The sequence below is a fragment of the Kryptolebias marmoratus genome, linkage group LG16, assembly GCF_001649575.2.
Source record: "Kryptolebias marmoratus isolate JLee-2015 linkage group LG16, ASM164957v2, whole genome shotgun sequence".
In the NCBI taxonomy this organism is placed as follows: Eukaryota; Metazoa; Chordata; class Actinopteri; order Cyprinodontiformes; family Rivulidae; genus Kryptolebias; species Kryptolebias marmoratus.
Window position 1 is genome coordinate 11008221 of NC_051445.1, and position 24085 is coordinate 11032305.

Consider the following 24085-nt stretch of genomic DNA (forward strand, 5'->3'; position numbering starts at 1 on the left):
AGTGGTTGAAGTAAGTTTTTGTGGACATGTATAATCAATATCTTACCTGCTGTAGATAGCTTTTTAAACGACCACGGTTTGGAGAAACGGTTTAATTCTGAACAGATTGACGAGCTAACGGCTGGCCCGAGTGAGGCCAGGGCCAAAGTGGATTACTGACGTTGCAAAAATAACTTCAATCTCAAATATTTCAACGTGGTTCATGTGAGCGACTTTTTATAAACTTTCACATCGCCGCCGATTTTGCATGAAACGATTATTCCAGAAGAAATATTATAATATTCTTACTGGTGGTTCTCCAGGTTGTACTCGAAGTGCTGCAGCGAACTACTATAAATATTCACAGAATTACATGTAAATGATGTTTTAAAATACTTTAGTATTTTTACTTTAGTCTTTTTACTTTTTTTTTATTTTACTTTAGTCTTTGCCAAACTTGAATTAGCCGTTCGCTTGCTGATCTGATCAGAGTTAATTTCTCCAAACTGAGTTCATTCAAATAGCTATCTACAACAGATAAGATATTGTTTATAACCTTTTAAAAGATCAAACTACCGTTTTAAATACTTCTAAGAACAAACAATAGTTTATATTAACGTGAATCTACAGGTTGAGCAATAAAAGAGGGAGAGTTTATTTTATTCCAATTAACTTATTGTGGTTTGATATGAAACATTAGCAAAGGAATCCCACTAAAGGGAGGGATAGGAGCAGCTGCAAAATGTGTCCAGCAGAGGGCAGAAGTACCTGTAAGATGTCCCACTTTTTTGTTCACAACTTAGCACTTCCTTATAAAGAGTTTTATGTTTAAAAATATTAATTCGTTTTAAAGTAGGTCTCAAGATATCAACTCTAAAGTCCTTCAAGAGTCAGTTAAACGAAAAAAATCAAGCAAAAAAAAAAACAAAAAACAAGCTTAGATATCTTTTATTATAATTATCATCTTTTTTTTTACATCAGCTGAAACAAATCATTGGAAAATGAATTTGCGTCTCTGAGAAGGTCCTCTAAAAACTGAAAGACAAAAAGAAAAATGCATCCCTGATCGCGCGGCCTCTACTCAGACCGGTACCCCCAAAGCCCCCCCNCCAAAAAACAAACAGCATCACGTAGAAACACTCGTCACAGCTGACATCAGGTAACCAGCATTCATCCACAAAGTTTCTGAGTGGGAGCACCAACACCCTTCACGCACGGGACCAACCGTCGCACTGCTTTTCCAGTAAGACAGGTTCCAACAAAACCAGTAGTTTACTTTCATTACTGTTATTTGCACGGAGGTTTCCTTCATTTGGTTTTTTTTTTTTTTTTGTTTGTTTGTTTTTTGGAATACAAAAAAAAAAATCTATAAAATCTAATATATTTTCAAACTACTGGAATTACACTTGCATGAAGAGTATTAGTCACCCCTACAGCACCGGTTTCTTCCCATTTACATATTTTTTTTATTTTTTTTGTATAGTCACTTAGTGCATTGCTCAAGATTTCCTGAGAATAGTTGCAGCAGAAACAAAAACCTAAGGCAACTTTATCACTAATATATATATATATATATATATATATACGACTCTAACTCTGCTAATGTGCCGATGGTCGAACATGACTTTACAGAAGAGTATCGTCTATTTAATCACAATTTTAAATGGTAACGAGACAGATAATGGACAGGGTTACTGAAAGTTAGACCAGAAAAACGAAAAAAGCTTGGAGCTCTCAAATCTCTTAGTGCAAATAAACTGGAAATAAAAAAAGGAGATCTAGGAAACGACAAAGACGATTGTGCACACAAGGCCAGGAGAGACGAGCCTGCTACATGGATTCCAAGAAGCAAAAGTCAACAAAGCAGGGCAAGGTTAAAAAGGTTTTTTGGTTTAGATGCGAATAAACTCGAAACATAATGCCCCCCCTCCTCCACTTTAGTCACAGAAAATCTACAAGAACTGCCGAGATGCAGAAAAGTCATTTCTTTGTGTTCCAGTTCGAAAAGGTTTTTACACCCCGGCGTCTTTGTTTCGTTCTCACCAACCTGAAGTTAAGGAATGTGCCCGTGTTACTGCAGAACCTGGTGGGTAAAATGTGCAAAGAATGCGTAGGTAGGAGGGGGAGGGAAAATGGCCAAAAGAAGACAATCAATCTGCAAATTAAAATAAAAAAAATTAACTTAAATTAAAAAAGGCGTTCAGGTATACAGAGAGAGCAAAGAGCTTTAGTGCAAAGCAGTTTCTTGTAAGTTTTCGACAGAGCGGATTGTGATCTGGGTTCAACTCTGGATTTGGTCTCAACACCAAAAAGAAAAAAAGAAAATAAAAGAGGAAAAAAAAAGCAGAAGAGCCATAATAAATACAAATAAATAAATAAATACACAGACGCAGGCTTGTTGTTTTAGTAATCCCTACATCTTGTCACACACTTTGTCTTTTAAGAACCCAAACGAGCGCGTCGGAAGACTGAAGTCCACAGCTTCTAAGAAAGGAGAAAAGAAAAACAGTCTTTAACATTAATCAGCATCAACTCGTCGACCCCAGACTTCGTCTCTTTTTGGTCAGGCATTTACAGCGGAGCTTTATGGCTCTCAGACACTGGAAGTCTTTCTCATGGCTTTCAAAAAGAAAAAATTAAAAAAAAAAAAAAAAAAAAAGAAGAAAAGTTGGGAAGAATCTCCTCTTCGAATCCAACATTGGCTACAATTCACCTCCCTCCTCTTCTGTTAGAAATAAAAAAACAAAACAATCATACCTTTGGTTTAAACACCAAATCGAACAAAAACATATTTTAAGATTATTGCTTTAAACACAAGTTTGAATCACTTGACTGCATTTCCACTGATGAGCACCAGAGGACAGTGGGCACACAAACCTCACTGAGATCGAGGCGATAGGAAGTATCCGTCCATGCTGCAGCCCTGGACTTTAGTTTGCATAGTGAAAAGCATCCCAGTTTTTTGCAGGCCGGCAAGGAAATAAAAATAAACTGAATCAAATCTTTAGAGAGAGCTCAAACTTAAAGTACTTAAAAACGGCAAACAAAAAAAAAGACAAACGTCAAAAACCAGAAGACCAACATTTAAGATATCAGAAAACCCGTTTTCCTGTTTTTTTAATCTTTTTTTTTTTTAAATTTTGAAACATTTAGTTTTTAAGTGCTCTTTGTATGGGAGCAGCAGATCATTAGTCCAGCCACCTGAGTTAATTATATATTTATTTGTATTTTTTTTTTCTGTGGATATTTTACCACATATGTATAGTCTTTTTTTATATATATATTATTCCCCCTCTTCCGCTTCTTCCTCTCCAATTTCCTCTTCCGGTTCGTCCGCCCATCTGTCGCGCTGCAGAGCCGGCGAACGGGCTCTTCCTGGATCCTCTGCCTCCATCTCTCTGCCTCCCAGCAGCCCACGGAGGAAAAAATCCTGGTAGTTGGTCAACTTGTGAGGCCCGAGCTGGGCCAGAGCCTGGAGGGCGAGTGAGCGCTCCCTCTCCCGCTCGATGTCTCCCGGGAATATCACTGGGAGGCCGCCTCCGGGTACTACGCTGCCGCCGCCGCCGCCGCCGCCTTCCAGCAACGAACGGGGGTGGAACACGGAGGGGTGCGCCTGGAAGGACAGGGGACTGGATTGCTTGCTCCTGCCGCCGTCCCCGACGCCGTCCTCCACCAGCTCGGGCCCGCGTCTGGGGCGGCGCGTGCGCAGCTCCAGGCAGCTGTGACCCTTGCGGTGGCGCTGGAGGTGGTCCTCTCGGGCGAAGGCCTTGTGGCAGAGCGGGCACTCGAAGGGCCGCGCCCCGCTGTGCAGCGACAGGTGGTTTTTGAGGTCGTACGAGTGGAGAAACCGAGCGGAGCAGTGGGGGCACGTGTACGGGCGCTCGCCTGTGTGTTTCCTCATGTGGATCTTCAACTTATCATTGCTATAAAAAAAGAAAATGAAAAGAGCTGAAATAAGACAATGCACATAAAAAAAAAACACTTGTTGAAAAGTTAGATATTTGCTTCCATACCGTGTAAAGCGAACTCCACAAGCGGAGCACTGGAAGGGTTTCTCTCCAGTGTGTGTCCTCATGTGGCGCGGCAGCTTTCCTGCTCCGTGAATGATTTTCTGACAGACCGGACACTGCTGGGGGGTCTGGGACTTCCTCTTCCTTCCCCCTCCTGCTACGGATGTGGCTGCGCCTCGATCTGCCACAGAGGTAGAGCCGGAGCTGCTGCCCATCAGCATCACATCATTGCCTGAACCCTCCGCCTTGTCGTCCTCGGGCAGCTTGTTACTCTTGACGGGGGGCGGGTGGGCGATACGAGGGAGATCTTGCGACCAGTGAACGAGCCCTCCGTTTAGTGTGGCTCCTATCCCCGGCTCTCTGATTGGCCTCGGATCCCCGTTCTGCCCCGGCTGGATGTGAAGCTCCTCCTGCTCGGGGCTCGGGGGCTGGGTGGGGGGCAGGGACCGGTGGATTTCAGACGTGGCTGAGAGGTGCGAGGCGGGAGAGGCCGGCAGCGTGTTCAGCGTGGAGAAGTTGTTGTGATGCGACCGGATTTTTTTTACCTTGTTTTTGTCTTTTCTCCTCGACCCCCTCTCCACACCGCTCTTCGTCGCCACCATTTTCTCGCTAGCCGTTTGTTGGGGCCTCTGCTCCTCTGCTGTCTCCCCCTCGGCCTCCGCCGTCTCCCCGAGGATGTCCCTGCAGGCGTCGGCCACACACTGGATGCCCAGAAGCTGAGCTCCTCGCAGCACATCCCTCATGGCGGAGCTGGGAATCGTCAGCGTGGCAGTGTAGGCGAACTCCAGCAGGGCATCCAGGGCGTCGGGCGCCACGCAGTCCAGTTGGCAAACGCTGAAGCCTCCGCCGCCCTCGCCGCCCCCTTCCTCCGCTCCGAACAGGCGGCGGAAGTAGAGACTGACGGCAGCCATGACGGAGCGGTGCGTTGGGTAACGAGCCCCGCGGGAGGTAAGGGTGAGGTCACACAGGAGTCCTGTCCTCCTCTGGTCATTGAGGTGGGACAAGAGCTCGTTGCTGTGCTCCGGGAAGGGGATCCCAATCAGACCGTCCTCTCCTGGAGACATCGCCACCTGCATCACAGAAAAGAAAGGTCAAACCTGAGATAAGAGCTGATGGTAGAGAAAATGACTAACACTGACGATAAACTCTAGAAATTTGTACAAAGAAATCTGTAATTTGGAATCGTCAGGAAATAAACTTCTCATTAATAATCCTGTAGCAGCAAGGATTTTGCGGATACTGCTGGAGTTACACGACGGAGGCACAAACCCTGAGGAGCATCACTATCTTTCCTCTATCTGAGAGAGAACACCCTGACTCCTCGTCAATATCATCTTAGCACTCAGACAATCCCATAAACAACGAGAGCTGAGGAAAGATAAAGCCTGTGGAATGGATTTTGAATTCTACCAAGGCATATTTTACAGCACAATGAAGGCCTCCCGTCATAAATCATCGTTAATCACTTAAAGTGTTTACTTTTCCAGTCAGGTAATAAAGACAGCACTGGACATGGCTCCAAGAGACAAGTTTTATTTGGGTTCGGAGACAGTTTGATCATTTGTTTTATGTGCAACCTCGTTGTGAGGGTGCCAGTGGGTACCTGTCCAGGAGGACGGATATACGGGATCATAAATGATTTATTGTAATAGGGTTTTTGTATCACTCAGTTTGAGTGTTGACAACTTGCACCTGAAGACAACTTAAAGGACCTTCTGGTAGTTTTGGTAGCTGTATAAGACCTCTCTACTCTGAGCTCTCAAAGTGCTTTTGCCGTGGACTGACAGAAAGACTCTGCAACAGAAACAGACTTATCCAAACCTCTCTGAGCCACATATAAGAAAACCAGATTTAGTTGGACAAGCGAATGTTGATGCATGTTGCATCCTGTTCAATGAAACAGATATACCATCGTTATGTCCTTGCAGCTTCTAAGGGTAGAAGATTACGCAGCACTTAACTGGTCTAAAGGTAAACCTTCAGTAGCGTGACTGACATGAGGAGCTCTCCTTCACGTGAGGGACAATTTAAAAAGGCTTAACAACCACTCTCCCCCATGATCCTCCTGCATTTTCCATCCAGGTTACGAAATCAGGAGGAAGGCGATTTCCACCAATGACACAGAGGGTGGGGGTTGAGGCCGGGGCCGAGGTGAAGCATCACAGCGAGAAAAAGTAGAAGTAGCTGTCGAGGCAGATGTAAAAGATAATGATAATGATGCTGATGTGGAAGGGGGCAGAGGGCCCGTCGGGGCTGTATCCAAAGGGGCAGTAGGTTAATTCAGTTGGCATTAGCCAGCTGATGTCAAATACCTGGAGAAGGACGCCGCTGACGGAGGAAGAAGAGAGGGAAGAAAAAAGCAAGTGAGGGACAGAGAGGAAGTGACAGAGCGGAGTGGGTGAAAGGGGGAGTACCAGTGAAAAGAATGAGGAAGGAAAAAAAAAAAACGGCAAGAGAAGAATCAGAACCATTATGAGGCCTGAAATAATGTCCGCCTCTCTAATGTGTAAAACTGCAAAAGGCCTCTCACCAAGCAGCGTCAGCAGTGGGTTGACAGTAAAATCTTGTTCTAAAGCCGAGCGAGGACAATGAGTTTATTTCCTTCTTAAAAAGGGCCTGACAGTAATAAGACCCAGCAACTTCCTTCTTTGGATCCCTAAGCACGCGCTTCACCCTGTCCACATTATACCTGGTCGACAATATCTCCCACACACCTGAGCAGACCAGATTTTCCACAAACAACTCATCCTCCACCCCTCCACCCCTCCCTGCTCTTTATCTCCCTCCCATAGCAACTGGCAGCCCCCCCGGCCGTCCAATAACAGCGTTCGCACGGTGCCCAGAGGGCTCAGCGCGACAACAGCACATCCACCAGACGAACCTGCTCCAAAACACACCCTGCAAAGCACACATGCACAGGTACAGCGACACACACATACACACTGAACACATGCACACATGTACATGTCAGCCCGTGTGGCTCCCCCCACCCACCATTGTTCGTTCCAGCTTCTGACGAACTAATCGACGGCCCGCTCAAGGAAAAAAAAAACAAAAACAAAAAAGGAACTCCACCCTGAAGATCAGAATGTAAAAACAAATATTTGTTCTCAGTCGATACTTTAATGGGAACGTCGAGATCCTTAAAGACGTGTCGAGATTTCCCCCCCGCTCAGGTGAGGATGACATGTCGTCTCACCCAAAGGCCAAAAATCTCAATCCTACCTTTCCCATCTTCATGGGCACGCTCAACTGGAGACGAGGCGGCGACTTTCTCGTGGTATCCATTTTTTTTTTTTCCACTCTTTGCTTGTCTTCTCCCTCTCTTTCCTTCTTCGCCGTCTTTCAGAAACCACCCGTCTTCTTTCCTGTTCCCCTCGACCCTCAGATGTGCACGTCAAAGCGGTCTGATCTCGTCGTCAGAAGTCGGGCGTTAAGCGTTCATCCTTCAGGATGTCTGCCTCTCTCAAACGTTCTACCATTTAGTCTCCTTCCTGTATTGTCAAAAAGAGGGTGCACGGTGACGAAGGCTCAGAGATTCTGAGATACCCCTCCCCCCGAACGTCGCCTACGCGGCCCCTTTCTCCAAAACTCAACGGCCCTTTTTTCCGAACACTTTCCGATAAACAAGAGATCCTTCGTCTTCATCAGAGGGTACCCAACGGGACAACAGGTACCAGTGAAGCTAACGTTACAGCAGAACCGTGGCTGATTTCTAAACTCAGGTTTGGGACCACGCACATTCAGCAGGAAGGAAACCTGCACATACGAACTAAACACACAAAAAATAACTTTTTTTTTCTTTTTTGGTCAATATGCTCTTCAAAGAATGTCAAAGTTGAATAGGCATGTAAGAACAAAAATCATATTGTCACTATGAGTCATTTACACCCCAATTCAAACACCCAGGTAGGAGCAATATGAGTTAAACTGTAGTACGCTGCACCTCTGAGACAAACTGGTGCAAAAAAAGCTCTTCCTCTGAAGCGCACCGCTCGTCACAGAATAACACCACAGCGTCTATAACAAATATTTACTGCTATTTTTCAAGCCGAAGCATGCCCATCAGGGTTAGCTCTTCTACTCGATGCTACAGGAGCAAAGAAGAGGCCAACACACGGACGTGAGGTACTTTTTGAGCAGCAACTATTTTGATAGAAATCATTTTAATAGCTGGACTATTTTTAGGCTAGAAAATGCGAGGATTTGTTGGCATTTTTCGTCTTATCATTCCAAACAGAGCATCTCAGAGCTCATTTAAAGAGGTCATCGTGCCCTTAAACTGTTCAACAGGTCTTTTTTTTTTTAACAGATTTGATCAAATTTAAGAGATGCTTATTAGAAAACAAACGCTAAATTAATACTTATCAGATATGTTTAATTTTATAGATAAAAAAATAATCATATGTGGAAAAAATGGAGTCTGACTGCCTCCGTTTCTGTGGGGCAAAGAGTAAATACTTGACTTGACCTTGCATGTGTACATTGTGTCCCGCTGCAGGCAGACATGATAACAAAGCAGACTTAGCATGACTATTAGTTGAAATCTTTCCCAAATATTATCTGCATGAACGCACAAGAGGGTAAAGGAATCTAAAATGTCCGTCATAAAAAAAAAAAAACGCTGCCGAAAACCTAAAAGTGGTTCAGAAAAACAAATCACAAAGGGGGTTTTAGAAGGAGCGCGTAACAATGCACTTTAAGTTTCCGGCACAGGGGAGAGAAAAAAAAAAAAAAAAAAGAAGCATCATGGGTGGTTAGAGGTTCAGCTTATTTTAGACATATTCCTTAGAACATACGACGTGTTGGAAAATCATGCAGAATGATTCCCATCAGTTTTCTCCCTGCCTGTGAGTCACTTAATACTGAAACATTATGACGACTCTGAACAAATCCCCCCTTCTTCCCCTTTGCTGTCACTTTGTTTCTGTTTTCTGGTGCTTACCAAGGACATGTCTGCACGAGCTGCTGTATCTTGCAACACATTGTAACTACGTTCAAAACATCCCACAGGAAGATACTGCAAACACACTTTGTCTTGTAAACAAACAGAATTTAAAATATTGAAATTACCACCCTTTATTTTTTGTTTTTTATAGGCCTCAGCAGCTTCGACAGTTAATACCCGATTTGACCTTATGTCTTTAGGTTTATGACTGATTTAATCTTGCTTCAGATTCAGTTATTTCTGTGCATTACAGATGTTTCAATGGTGCGGTTCCAACAATTATCTCTCATATCTCTCTTTTTTTTTTATTTGCTCTCACCTCCCACTCTTTTGTCGACGGTGGAGGAACTAATCACCTCTGCAACTCTACGGTTTCCTCATCCCTTGCTTTCGTTATGTGCATGCTCTTCCTCTCTTAACGAGTAGATTTGTGTTTCTTTAGAGGAAGAACCGCTCAAGAAGGTCGAAAAATTGCAAATGATCTCGTTTTGGGCTTGCAAGCGAGCCCCGGACTGACGTCGGCTTTCATGCCAGTCTATTCAAATAAAAACAGGCGAAGAATCAAACGTCCCGGGCAGCATCTGATGTGGATTTTTGAATTTACTCATGAGGAAATGGAAACTTAAAAATCCCCATAAATCACCTCTCCTCCAATTCAGAGAGTCGGTGTGGAGGCCACGAAGGTGACAGCTGCAGAAACCTGCACACCCAAATCCATCCTGTCCATCGTATGTATGCTGAAATGTCACTGCGAGTGTGTGTTCAACTGCAGCTAGAGCCGTTTGTGTTATTTTTACGGCTCTTATTTTCCATTAAAGGCTGTGAGTTTTCCCAGTCCACCTCAATTATATCGGGCTCCGGCACCAAGGGGGGAAAATATGACTTTTCACACAAAACTGTGGCTAAGAGAAGGAGCAATGAATTCTGACGTCAGACGTTTTCCATAGCAGCTGTTCGTTCATGTGTGTGTGTGTGCGACAAATATAAATGTGTGTGTCTGCAATGGGTAATGTGCTTAGAAAGCTCTCCTAACATGACTAAAAAAAAAAGAAAAGAAGGGTTATTTTTAGACACATAAAAAAGTTGTAACTGTAAATGAATTGTCTGTGAGTGGGACTTTTAAAGCTGAGTTCATTTTGCAGAAGTTAAACGTGTCTTTAAAGCAGCCGAGTTTGATTATAAACCAGCCCTGATTTAAAAAAAAAAAAGATGTAAAATGGGAGTTTTCGTTGTCTGTCCTGAACAGTAAATGAAACAAACAGTGACTCACACACATTTGCTTCAAACAGATAAAAGCCTGTGCCTTGTACGTTATTCCGAACCACAGCATGACAAATCATGATGTTAAACATCCACTGTCCCCCCCCTCCCTCCAAAAAAAAAAAGAAAAAAAAAGAAAAGACAAGCAGCAAAGCAGCAAATGGAAATTAAGATTTAAGCTCATACCTCCAACACACTCGTCTTCCTCATAACCCTTCTCCTCTCTGTGCAACAGAACCAAATGAAATGCTTAAAGGCAAAAACTTTGCACCTCACTTGTTTGGAGGGGGTAGTGAGTGGAGTACTGGGACACCTTCAGCGAGGAAGAGCAGTGGTTGGGGAGGAAGGAGGAAACCGGGGGATGAGAAGCGACGGTGGGCGCACACGCGGCTGCCAAACCTCAGCCCGGTGCGGCACTTTAACCAAAGCAGCCTCCACGTTTAACAACCGTTCCACAAAAGACTCGGAGCTCTTTCTACAAACCGGAGGGACGCAGCTCGCCTCTGTCCCCGGCGATAAAACACAAACTCCACCTGCCGCGAGGCCCGTCAGCTCCCTCCTGGCTGCACATTTGCATCCCACCAGGAGATATAAAAACAGACCGACCAGGGAGAATTTGAATCGCCATTTGAATTTGCCAAAGACAAGACTTGAGACGGCATTGTGATAATTACGATGGCTGCACCCTACAGCAAGACTAAAGAGGACTCTTTCGAAAAAAAAAAAAAAAAAAGAGAGAAGTCCACTAAGTGGATGTTACTCAATATTTATTTATTTATTTGTTTATTTGAGATTATTTTCTCAAGAAAGCCCCTGCAGCCAGGCCCTCCTCCGTCCTTACCGTAACTGGGGCATCGCAGTGTGTGTGTGTGAAGTTGGACGCATGCGCACGGTGTGGTCTTAGTTCCAGAAACACATTACATTATTCATTTGGCTGGCAGAGCGGAGGCCCTTATCCCCCTCGCCCTCCCACACCACAACACTCTGCTGCGAGCTGCAGCAGCCAGTTTGCATGCCAGACCTGGACACCACTGCGAATCTACTGCAGGATTATCAGCTTATCAGCACACGGGGCAAGACATTTGGGTGCACGTATATGCTCCGTCCTTTAACACCAGCCAACCTCTAACCTGCAGTTAATGCAGCACACGGCCAGCAAAGGTCTCTGAAATTGGCCGAATCTAAACTTTTTCGAGGGAAACAACCTAAAATAATAATATGGCAAGAACAGATTTTGTGGATAAAAGATTAGAGTTTAGGACAAGATTTACTAGCAATCTAATTTACAAAGAAGTTAAATAAAATGCACATAAAATATTCAAATTTGTGATGCCCCCTTCAAATCAAAATCTGACAAATTTAGTCGACTAATTGCCACTTTTTAAAATTTATTTATCCTTTATTTAACCAAATTTAAAACCCCACTGCATTCAGGATCTCATTTGCAAGGAGGACTTGGGCAAAAGGTCTACAGCACACGTCATAAAAGAGTAATATTTGTATATATTACATATTTATAGAAGTATGCCTGTGCAAACTCAACCAATTAGGCAATGAGGATGAAGCAGCAGCTCGCTGTAGCCCACAATTTAGTTTTTTTTAGGCGAGAATGCTCTTCAATATATAATTTTTTTCAGTGTCAGAGTTCTTCTATTTGTTGTTAAATACATGTTTATACAGTTTATCCAGCTATGTTTAAATTTTGTTGAATGGAAAATGCAAACTGTCCAAAAAAAAAGTGCCGCACGTCGAACATCGACTGCCCTGATTTCTAAAAATGAGCAACTGAGAACCCATGACCTCTAGATCACACTGTCAAAGCTTTAAAAAAAAACCTCAATTAAATAATCAAATTAACATCTTTCATTTTTCTTTGCAGAGGTTGTGGTTTTTAACATCATGAAGTGCTTCACTGATTGCTTCCGATCAGCCAATGTAGATAAATGATCCGTAATTCTTACTTTCTAGGCGGCCATTGTCATTTGTTGTTGTTTTCTGTGCGTCGCTTTGTTGAAATAGCAGATATATTAAACAAATTAAAAACTGCTGCTTTTAAAAAGTTTATTCCAGTCAATTACTTCCCCATTGGTTTACGCAGAAAAATTAAAAAGACCTGCTAAAAGTCCACAAGTATTCAAATTAAATCTACTTTTTGTGTTGGAAAGTTTTTATCTGGCTGCACTGAAACTGACTAAGTATAGCTCTAAAACCCTTTACCTACGTAATCATATTCACTGTTCTTATTTTAAAAATTTTTTTTAAATTGGTGTACAGTAACGATTCTGCTCGAAGACTGAGGGAGCAGAAGCAGGAAAGGAAATCAATCTGAGGTTGGAAAGAGGAAAATGGTCTGAGATTTGAGATGAGACAACGATTGGGAGCGTGAGGGAGGCACGTACTCTAAAAAAAACACACACATATTCTTAGAAAACTCAAAAATAAGGAGAGTGTACGGGGGAGGAGAAACACATGAGTGTGAGAATGGGGAGTGGGTGTAGAGATACTCTAAGAGATAAAGCCGAGAAGAGGGGAGGTGAAGACAGGAAAATCTAGTCCCGGCCTCGAACAATCTGTGTTAGCAACGCGACGTGAAACAAGAGTCGACAGAGTTGAGTTACAAAAGGGGGGGTGGGGGGTGGGTTGGGGAGGAAAAGGGGGGAGACAGACAGACAGAGACAGAAAGAGAGAGAGAGAAGAGGGGAGAGGAGCCGTGACATGAAGGTAAACAGAACAATCGAGCAGGAGGTGAACACATGCACGCAGCCACAGGAAGTAGAAAGAGTCCTTGCAGGTGTGTGTGTGTGTGTGTGTGTGTGTGTGTGTGGGTGCACAGATGTCTGAAGGAGAGAGATGTGGTAGCAGCCATCGTCTCTATCATTAGCATCACCAGAAGGGAGTTTCACCATTACATGGAGAACAAGCACAGATGTGCAAAAGAGAGAGAGGGAGAGAGAGCGTGCTGACGGCGTACTTTCACACCTAACTTTCTGCGCCCCCCCCCCTTCTTCTTCTACCTCCTTATCTGGTCAGCAGTTTCTCCCCCTCGGCTCCCCACAGCTGTGTGGAGCATCAAGGTGTGTAGGCGAACGACACTCGCTACGCTCTGATTTTTTTTTTTTTTTTTTTTTCTTCGACACTCCGACAGCAAGTGTGAAGAGAGAGAAAGGGAGTGAGAGAAAACGGAGAGTCGACGAGAACGTGTCTGAGCCGCGTTACAGTCAAACATGAGTAATTTAAAGGGTTATTTTCTGTAATTCAGCGGGGGCGTCTGAGCAAGTCGGTCTGTGGTATGAACAGAAAAAAAAAAAAAAAGTACAGAAGTGAAATCAGAGAAACACAAAGTCATATTCCAAATGTCAACTTTTTATTCTTTCACATAAAGTCACATTTAGTGCAAGCTTTTCATATTTACATGATTATCTTGCAGGTAAAAATGTAACTTTTTTTTCAGTGCTTGAAAACTGTGCTAAGCTCATAGATTTTCATACTAAATAAACATCTTTTAAAAGCTTATAGCAATGCTCAAAGGAATGCAGACCAACCTCAATGCCAAACTAAGATCATCTCATGTTGAGAAACGACGAAGTTTCAGGCGCTTTGGTCAAATCTTGATCTTGCGTGTTGGGGATGACTCTTAGCTACTGCCACGCCAAATTTGAGCTCAATGCCTACAAAGTTACCAGAGTTGCGTTGAGCCAAGCGAGTTAGCTGTGGTGGCCATCTTGAATCGAGTTGAGTTCAACAGTTAATTAGCCAGACTCTCCAGGATTTCGCGATGTTGCGATCGCAACTATTAATGCAAAATCAAGCAACTTTTTGCAACTTTGCCCAAAACACCGCAACTTTCCCGCAACTTTAACCCCATATTTATTGTTTCTAAGGTGATTCTCCACCGTTTCTGCGGTCTAGTGTCTTCTTTGTGGGTTTGTGTGGTGTGACGTCACATCCTGTTAACATCAGAATGCCGGGAGCACGCAGGAGCAGCGACCGAAGCGAAAATGTGCGCTAATGCTTCACATTGCCCAAAAAGATTTCAGCAAAACACCGCAGTGAAGTTAGTTTTAAGTTGGATATTGGATATTCGCGCTCCTCGGAGTTAGCGGCGTCTAGCTCACGGCTGACTTAGCCGTCCCTAAGTGAACCACCGCGCGTGAGAGAAGGTGCCGGCAGAGAACGGCTGACTGACATTAGCGTTCCTGTTTCGGGTCAGCCGTGAGCTAGACGCCGCTAACTCCGCAGAGCGCAAAAATCCAATATCCAACTTAAAACTAACTTCACTGCGGTCCCAAACCAGTTTCCTCCCCAGCTGCAGGAGAGTGTGTGTGTGTGTGTGTGTGTGTCCTTGGCTAAAGGAAGTCTAGAATCACAAAAAAGGCCACGTGGAAGAAGTTAATTGTACTAGTAAAGTACNGAAATGGTCATGAATGTCAGTTTATAAGCTATCAAAGTTCTCAAATAAAGCACCTTTTGAGAATGTCAATGTTTGTTGGCAATTATCTTACAAAACTAGTAAGTATTTTTGGTTTATATATTAAAAGTTATGTTTTTTTATTGATTTTAGTAATAAAAAAAAATGCAACTTTTCATTGCAACTTTTAGGAAAATGCCCAGCGAAATCAGGCATTTTAGCTCGCAACAATCACAAAAAATGCCCGCGAAATCCTGGAGGGACTGATTAGCTGTAGACGAGCATCCAGGGATTATTTTCTCTAATTCTGAATCATCATAATTTGTCCGGCTGTCGGTCGTTTGTGAGATATTTTGCTACCAGACAGGCAAGAAAATATTCGCTGCCATTTTCCCCTTTTGCCTTTCAGCGGCGGGTGATCATTGCATTCAAAGCCATTGCTGTCTGCTAAATTTACCCCCCAGACCCACAAAAATCCTTCAGTCGTGGATCACAACAATTTTTTTATTTATTTTTTTTCTATTAATGTCACGATGGTAAACAAGTAACAAGAAAAATATTCAGTTGGATTTTTTTTTTTCCACTCCAGGATAAAGTTGTTACTTTTTTAAATCCTCGACAATTTATTTAGAAGAAGTTTAGAAAAGTTCTGCACAATTTTTTGTTTTTGTCAAATTTTCATGATTTAGTTGAATATTATTAATAATAAACCATGTCTGACTACACATTCTGCTCCTGTTGGCGTTTTTAATCTCTTCATCAGTTCTGAAAAAGAAGTAAAAACAAAAAACAAACTCGCTGCAGTTCATCGGTGCAACCCAACAAACTGTGGCCGCAAAATTAATCAGGCTGAACTGAAACGCTTTAAAAGATTAGCTTCAGTAAATGAGCTAAAAAGTTATTTAGGTGCTTTTTCTCCCCTGTTGCACAAAGTGAACATATGAGTGTTGATTCTTGTGAGGGTTGTGTGGGCGTCGCTGTAGGTGGGATGATTTTTAACAAGGCAAGGTTAAAAAAGGTGGGCGTTAATCAGATTATGTAAACAATATTTGAATGAATATGAATTTTTGAGTAGATTTTGAATTAAAAAGAAGCCATTTTCTATAAAAGATTTGCTGAAAAATACAACTTCTTTAGTTCCTTGTTGCCCCTTCCCCAATAAGAAACGTCCCAGAAAAATACAGTATAAGTTGCGGGAATCCTCTGTCTATTTTAATTGCGTCTGGATGAGTGTCCTTTATTTTAAAGTTGCCACATCACTGGGAGGCTCTCCACAGCCCTACATAAATAAACCTCCCACTTTAAAAAAAAAAAAGGAAGATCTTGCAAAAGAACTGGACACAAACAGAAACAGGCAGCAGTGTCGCAAAAACGAACTGATCCTGATCAGTTTCCTCTTCCTGTGCTCAGTAAAGATGGCCGACCACTAGAGCAGATGGTGAGATTAAAGTATAAAAACATGCAAAATAAGCTCAGAGGAAGATTATGCAGAGGAACAAACGGTCTCCGAAAGAGAAAGAAAGAAAAGTGAACAATTAGGGGATGCGAGGGGAGAAAAAAAAAATGTGTCAACTCCTGGACAAATCAGAGGACAGGCCGGTTTGAGTCCACGTTACGTGTCGGAATAAAGAAGAGGAGGCTTTACATTCAAACGGAGAAGAGTGAGGAAATAAAACGGGGCAAAAGGGAACAAGATATATCACCTGGTTTGGAAGTTAGATAAACAAATAAAAATGGATTTTATGTAAAAAAAAAAAGTGGTCCAGAAGTAACAGATCGCAAAGAAAGACCGGTCTGAGTTGCACGATATTTAGATAAATAATTGTTATCGCCTGCTGCCATGAACCCCAGGAGACTACTGTGTATTAATGCCTGTGCCTGTGTTAGCAAAATATCTCATGATCCACAGGACAGAATGTATTGAAACTATCTGAAGGTAATCATCAGACATACGTCTACAACTGATTACCTTTTGGTGTCAACCCCATTCAAGATGGCCGCCACAGCTAATAAACCTTAGCAAAAAAACATAAATGGATTTTACAGATCTTGAGTTAAAACTTTAATGTGGTATTAGCTGGGAGTCATCCCAGTTGCACACTGAGTGCTGAAGCAACTCCTTCAAGGAATACAAGGCCTTTAATTTTTTAAATCTTAAAGCAGATTAGATTTGTAATTTTTTTCCAAAATGGCCGACGTCGAGCCCCTCTGGAATCCAAGCCTCCGCCTGCTGCCGGAGTTCCCCCATCTGATCGATGCACCCGAAAGGGGTCACTTTCAGCAGCGATGACTCCCTGCTGGTGTTTGGGTGTTTATTCTCACTTTCCCTGAAGTGTTGTCTCGCCGTACCTATTTATGATAACCGCCCGCTCACTGTGTACAGAAACAATTGCACTGTTACTAGAAGAGCTGAATCACTGTCACTCCTTCAGCCGGTAGCTTTTTTGTTTTTTCCTCAAGCTGGTTTCTTTTTTCTTTTCTTTTTTTATATTCTCTTTTCTTTTTCTGGCGCTTTACAAGAAGAGGAGTCACGGCCACCTGCTGATTGGTTAACCCTTGGGTGGCGTGGGCCGTGAGGCTGGTGGTCGAGAGCAAGGGAGGGCTGTCAAATGTTACAGAAACTCATGACTGAAAAGAGGAAATGGCAGATACATAACTTCCTCTATTGACACAGAATGAGTGGGGGCAAGACTCAGCGACAGCGGCAGTCTGGACTGTGTGTAGTCACTCGTGCCATTACTGCGTTAATGTGAAGAAACAACCGACGCACATGGTGAAATAAAAAAAAAATGTTTTCTCTTTTTAATTAAAGTAATTAAAAAATCCTGATTTGTCTCATTCCTGCAGTGGATTAACGGTGAGGGCGTAAGTACATCAAACCACCAAAGAGCCACGATGACCTTCATGCAGACGGTGACACATCAGTCGAACTGCTGAGGTGCAATTTCTCATTATTTGTGCATCAATACAATTCAGAGGAAGACCCGGGAGTCTTTCTTGGAATAACTGGTGTCGCAAGAAATGAAATAAGACATCAAAAACGGTGAGGCAACTTCAAATATCGGGGCGAAAACCCACAAAAAAAGAAAGAAAGAAAGAAAGAAGAGAAAGACATTGCTTTCGACTCCCATTCTGCCTCCCCCATTCGACCTGTTCCTCCCCACCTTCCTCCCACTCGTTCAGCCTGTATGAAACTGAAAGACCCGAGTCTGAAAAGGGGGAATTTATATGGGCTTACATGCCCTAATTAAAAGCATTTCCTGGAACCGTGCGCACGTATGTTTGCATGTGTGTGTGTGCGTGTGTCTGCGTGTGCGCGCCCGTGCTCCTCGCCTGACAGACCACTCAATGTCACTTCCCCTTAGCCACCGGTTCACGGACACATGGTTGTCACCAGTGCGTCGGAGCCACGATCATGTGACCCGTCACACAAGTCTGCCCACCACAGACGGCCAAAAACACAAACAAAAACAGCTGCTGAACCCTCACGCTTGATTGACTAAACAGAGTTTTGCTCAAATTTGGTAAATCAACGTGAACAAGGTACTTTGAAAAATGAGAAGAATTTCCACGGAGCTGCACGTTCTTCTCTCAACGTTAAGCAATTGTGTTTCAATTAAAGTTGGGCAACATAATCTATGAATCAGCCCTGATAGATTAGGTCGACCCAACCCAAATGCATCAAACAGAGACAACAAAAGTCCTTCATGAGTTTTTTTGGGGGGGCTTTTTTCCAAGTGAATGCGTGCAAACACTTTAACGTTAAAAACAATAAAAGTAAAACTAAAGTTTCATGTTCTAACCTCATATAAAGACAGGATTGTACACAAGTACATATAATTTATGCAATATCAGCTTGGTTTCTAAAGGTTTAGCACCTAATACACAAGTATTTGACTTGTTATAACTGCAAAGATCAAGATTTTGATAAATTTTTCAAAAGTACCTTTATTATAATAATGTATTTATTGTATTTTCACTGCACAAGTTATCTGCATGTTGGGGTGTGCTGCAAAAACTAAAAAAAACTTGCAAAAAAGTAATTAAATACTCCTAATATTGGAACAGTTTACAGGGTTTGTGGGGGTCTTGTTGACGTCGGCAAAACAATTTATTTTTAATACATAAACCGCATTATTGTCAGTTGTTTCTGTAAGACTTTTGCAGCAAGGTTCAGTCATTATGGTATGTTTGTTATTTTTGGCTTATTTTTATAAACTACGACATTTTGGTTAGGACCATTTAGGTTGTATTAAAGGTCGCAAATTGTCTTTGACAGAAAGACCTAATTTAGGAAATTAATTGTGTTTTCTGTATTATTTATCATACAATAATGCACCAAAAAGTACATTTAAAGGTTTCAAGTTTAATATATTGAAGCAGATTTGCAAATTTAAGCAATTTATTGTTCGTTTCATTGTAATTTCATTTCTTTTTGTGCGTCCTTGGTAGCTGACTGAAGCCTACTGCAGCTACATGACTGTAAATAACAGCTCCTCTTTAATTTTCATTATCTTAGAAATAACAATAATCTTTAAATATCAGTCTGGTGGTTCTGCTGAGCCGTCCTGAAAGGCCGGTTGGAGCCATAGGAGCGACGGCAGCCAACAAACCACAGAGGAGTTAACTTCCAGGTTGCCTATAAAATATTCAGCTGCTTGACCACTTTATTCAGCTCATATTTTGTTCCAAGGACGGGGACATCTTCGACGGGCTCCAGCCCCCCCGGACACACACACCCTCGTGAAGACCGGAGCTCGTCAAAGTTTAGCCCCCACGAAGTGTTTGTGGTGTAAACTGTGTGATCAGCTGGTGTCAGGGAAGTGAGTCAAGCTCTGACTGTAACCAGTTATTGAAATCTGATAAATACTTCAAATGGTTTTCAGCCTGTTTGTAGTTTTATGGGGATTGATTGAAGAAGTTGTTTTTTTTTTTTGTGGTAATGCGTGCATGCTGTCTGGTTTGGATGGAAAATAAAAAGTTTAAAGGTCATTTTAAAAAGCGACATTTATTAAACTTTGAATTAAAGCAACTTCTGTCTGTATTCTGGAGTGTATTTAAATGTTAGAATGACTTGATGACAATTTGTTACGGTAAAAATCAAGAAAGGGGAAATATAAACGTATAAAACACGACGAGATTTCTTTTCTGGGGTTTAATGTTCACAAAGATTCAGCTTTACCGTCCATTTCTGACACCCGCCTGCAGCAGTGAACAGCATCCAATCAAAATTACGCCAACGTGGCCCAAAACCATTACTTTAAAAACAAAATAAACCTAAGAGAGAAACATCATTTATCTTTAAACTGATTTTCTGCTCACGCAACTTTTGCTGCGATTAAAAACTATTATTTACAACGCACTAAATAGTTACGTTGGGGTGAGAGTTTAAGCTTCCATCTTGGAGTTTTGTTTTTATTTTAAAAAACAGTTTTGTGAGTCGATGAAATGAAAGGTTTCAAAGTACGCAGCACCATCTCCATTTGCACAAAAAACTCTGTTAAATTTGGGTCTTTTCTATTATCAAGCTTAGCCATTTTAAAAGGATATTTGAAGTTCTACAGAAAAGTTATAAACAATATCTTACTTGTTGCAGATAGCGAATAGATAGATAGTGAACCCTTTAATTTGGACAAACTTTCATTCTGATCAGATTGACGACGAGTCTGAGTGAGGCCATGATTGTTGGCGTGGACTGCTGCCATCTTAAAAACAGCTCCATTCTCTAAAGTTTACCAGCGGTTCATGCAAAATTCCCTCACTTTTGTGTCATATGACTATTCTAGAAAAAATATTACATAATGAATATGTTACATGAATATAATGGAAGTACTGCAGGCTGCAGCAGACAAAAAAAAAATACATACTGTTAATGTTTTTGCTTGCAAATAAATACAAAAGTCTGTAAAAAAAAAATTGTGCAATGTGAGGGTTAATAAAACAGTGTTGGCCCGTCAATCCGATCAGAACTAAACTATTTCTGCAAACTGCCGTCTATCAAAGTGCGAACTGCAACGGGTAAGATACAAAATGTTCATAATCTTTCCACAGAACCCCACTTCAAAAGATCTGAAAGTCTTTTTAAAGAAAACTCAATGTGCTTTGGGGCCAAAGTCCAATTACTGTAAGTGACCCGCCTGAAAAACTTTGATTGCAGTCCAGGTTTTTCTTTCGTTCCTTATCTATACACCCCCACGTAACATATTCGTGTAATACCTGCTGAAATAGTTTGGCTCAACCAAAACAAAGAGTGAACGGCTTCCTCCCGCTTCCTTATTTATGACCAATCAGCTGACCAGTCAGAGTAGTCCGGGTTGCTCTGGAGAGACGGGAGCTAAAATGAGCCGGGAGGTGCTGAAGCGCCTTAAAACACACCGTCAGTGTCGTCTCCAGCCATTGTTAACACATTATATAAGGACTGACTTTATTTCTGTTTAGTTCATTGCCTTTAAAAAGCATAAAATTGACAAATATCACAAACAGCCCACTGCCATTCAGAGAACTTCTAGGAATTATCGCATGATTGGCAGCTTATGTCACTCATTATGTCCTCTGTCCAAAAAAGGGCACAATAAGGACTTCAACAAGAATAAAAACCTGGCTTTTTATCAAGCTCATATAAAACCTTTGCCCTCGGTTACTGCAAGATGCTTTATTTAAAGCTCTAGTTGACAGCTTCTGTCTCAGAGCCCTGCCACCCAGATCTCACTGGTTGGAATACACGAACATCGTAAGCAAATTAAAGGACATAATGTCAAAACAAACAGCCTCAACGACCATTACACCGCTTTACCATTTACGACTTCCGTCTTTAAACTCACGTAACAAGTGCAGCCCAGAAACATGGCATTATGGAATTTTTTCCCCCAAGTTATTTTGAAGCTTCTGACTCCACATTTGCCCCATTAAACAATAACAGGCTTTGATATTTTGAGATGGCAAAGTTCTTTCAACAAGGAGACAAAGCAACCGATGCTCATAGGTGAGGTGTAATGTTCGGGCCTTTTAAAATGATATAAAGTCCTTACCTCCAGTCCATACACCCAAGAGACGATGGGTGACTTGTGTTTGCTTCCTGCGCCCTCCTCTTTGGTCCTTTAGTCAGAGGTCAGATACCTGAGGGAACATGAAAGCAAGTTCAATCAAACTGACAGGACTTCATATCTATCTAGTACCCCAAAGAGGCTGAAGAACCAATACTCTGAAAGCGCTTACGAGCTGAGAAATTCGTTTCATTTTCGTTTTGCAAAACATGCGAAGGTTTGCTAAAGATGTACGTGGATAAAAAAAAAAAAATCACACGCCCACTCGCCATCATATGATGCATCACTTTAATCAGAGGGTTCTTGTAAAACACAGACAGAAACCAAATACTTCCTACTTTGGAGGTCTTTAGAATCGATGTCGCCCATTAACAAGCAAGTTTGGGAAAGCCCACGCGCACAACTCTCTGAGATAATCGCGGTTACTAAACATCAAATTTTCTGGCATGTGGGCAAACTCCCCCGGTTCTCTAAGAAACCAACAAAAAGCTGAAGGTCAGTGAATTAGCCCTCATGTGTCCGCAGAATCCATGTAAATCCAAGATGATGTGTGAGAAAAGTGGCCCCCAACGTTTTTAGCTCTTAACCCACAAAATGATTGCAACAAAATGACAACATAACCAATCTTAATATTCACAATGTAACAATTATGGTGAAAATCTGCCATGAGAAGTCATTTTAGATTGTAAATTGATATCTGGAGATTATCTAGTGACCCCCCCCGCTTGGTGTTTTACGACCCACATTGGGGTTCTGACCCAATCTTTGAGAGCCACTGTGTTCGGGAGGCAAAATAAATCCAAGAAGCAGGCCGCAAAGAAGACAGCGAAGCAGGATGGAGGTCAGGTCGGGACAGCAGCAGCACAAAGCGATGAAACACAGCTCTCTAATTATATTTCACACACAATCGGGGCAAACAGAGCTGGAATTTAGGAGTTTTATGCCCAATAATGGCTTTTCCATGAGCGCCAATCCCTCCCAGTTTGAGAGAGAGAGAGGGAGAGAGAGCACTGGGAATGTCCAGTCACATGATGATGGTGGCTGGTGAGGACAAATAAAACAATTAAAGGCCTTAAACTCCTCGTCTGATGCCTTTCATGTCAGAGTTTTCAACCGAAACCATCTAATCTTCAAAAACGACAAACTTTTAGTCTTCGTGGTCAAATCTTAAAGATAATGTTACACAAGATGTGTAATCTGTTGTGCAATTCGTTAGCACTCTCAGCTACTACCAAACAAAACCTGAGCTCAGTATCCGTAACGTTGACTTGCTTTACAGCCATTTTTGTGTCGGCTACTGCTGCTGAGCTGTGGCAGCCATCTTGAATCAGGCCGACACCAAAAGTTAATCAGTCGTAGATGCTCATCCAGCGATTATTCTCCGAGATTTCATTCAAACCTGTTCAGTGTTTCAAGAGATATTCAGCTAACTAACAGACAGGCTCGACTCCCAACAGTTAATGCCAAACTTTTAAACAAATATCTCACATAATCCGTGTCGCTGAGGAGCATCTCGGCCGCTACCACACCAAAATTTAGCTCAATATCTGCAAAAATCGACAGTGGTAGCCGTTTTTGGGTTTGCTAATTTCGATTAGCTGCGGTGGCTCGAATCCAAAAGTTAATCAGCTGTAGATGTACGTCCAATTATGACTTTCTGAGAGTTTCGTTGAAATCCGTCCGGTGGTTCATGAGCTATTTTGCTAACAGACAGACAAGTTTGGCCCCAACTGTTTTCTTACAGTTTAAACAAAGACCTTATGAGATCTGTTAGTACACAGACTATGTGATGAGGATGAGCCTCAGCTACTGTCACACCAAATTCCAGCTCAAAAGCTGTAAAACTGACTGAACTGTAGCCACTTTTGTTGACTGTTTGTGGCGGCCATCTTGAATCTGCCCTTCTGAGAGAGAGGGCACAGGAGCCATCCAGTCAGGCGATGGTGGCGGCTGGTATAGGGACAAATACACCAGCTCACGACTTTCCTGCTCCAGAGGATCGCCCCGCGAGGCGAGCCGCCAACGAAACCCTCGCTGCCGCCTGCACGAATGCCTAAAGATTTAACCAAACAAGTTGTGACCAAGATGGGGAAACCAAACCCAAACTAGTTGAGCTTGTCAGGCCGGTCTGTTGGAGGGGCGAGTCAGCAACACATCCAGTACCTTTATAATGACACACACACACACACACACACACACAAGCCCACTGGTTTGACAGTAACTCCCCACCCATGATGCAGCCAGACAGGCCTAACATTACAGCCCATTGTAACACACGGATTAAAATAAAACACTGGGTGCGCCATGGGGAGGGTGATGATGATAATGATGATTAACAGACCACTGGAGGCAGATCGTTTAGAGGCTAAACCCTGTAGATCCTGACTGGACTGTCCTCCGCGCGCATGTGCAGCCAGGTGATGTGCGTGAGGGAGGG

The 24085-nt window shown here is 42.6% G+C and overlaps 1 protein-coding gene across 2 annotated transcripts; it reads right to left on the bottom strand.

The window, feature by feature from the left end:
• Positions 1-1272: 1272 nt before the first annotated feature.
• On the bottom strand, positions 1273-21787 carry zbtb7b (zinc finger and BTB domain containing 7B). 2 transcript variants are annotated; one of them, XM_017415264.3, is made up of 3 exons: positions 21634-21787; positions 3993-5059; positions 1273-3902 (listed from the first exon to the last, which is right to left on the bottom strand). In XM_017415264.3, the coding sequence occupies exons 2-3, from the start codon at positions 5051-5053 to the stop codon at positions 3263-3265; spliced, it is 1701 nt and encodes a 566-aa protein (XP_017270753.1). In that variant the 5' UTR covers positions 5054-5059; positions 21634-21787; the 3' UTR covers positions 1273-3262. The 2 variants fall into 2 exon arrangements, with proteins under 2 accessions (XP_017270753.1, XP_037836130.1); XM_037980202.1 differs by lacking the exon at positions 21634-21787 and adding an exon at positions 7215-7560.
• Between the last annotated feature and the right edge of the window lie 2298 nt (positions 21788-24085).

Bases quoted from the DNA above. Each gene is read 5' to 3' on its own strand.
- zbtb7b (XM_037980202.1), bottom strand. From the start codon at position 7,277: ATGGATACCACGAGAAAGTCGCCGCCTCGTCTCCAGTTGAGCGTGCCC. The intron at 5,060-7,214 runs GTAGGATTGAGA...TCTGTGATGCAG, and splicing joins TGCCCATGAAGATGGGAAAG to GTGGCGATGTCTCCAGGAGA. The intron at 3,903-3,992 runs GTATGGAAGCAA...CTTTTTTTATAG, and splicing joins TGTGGAGTTCGCTTTACACG to CAATGATAAGTTGAAGATCC.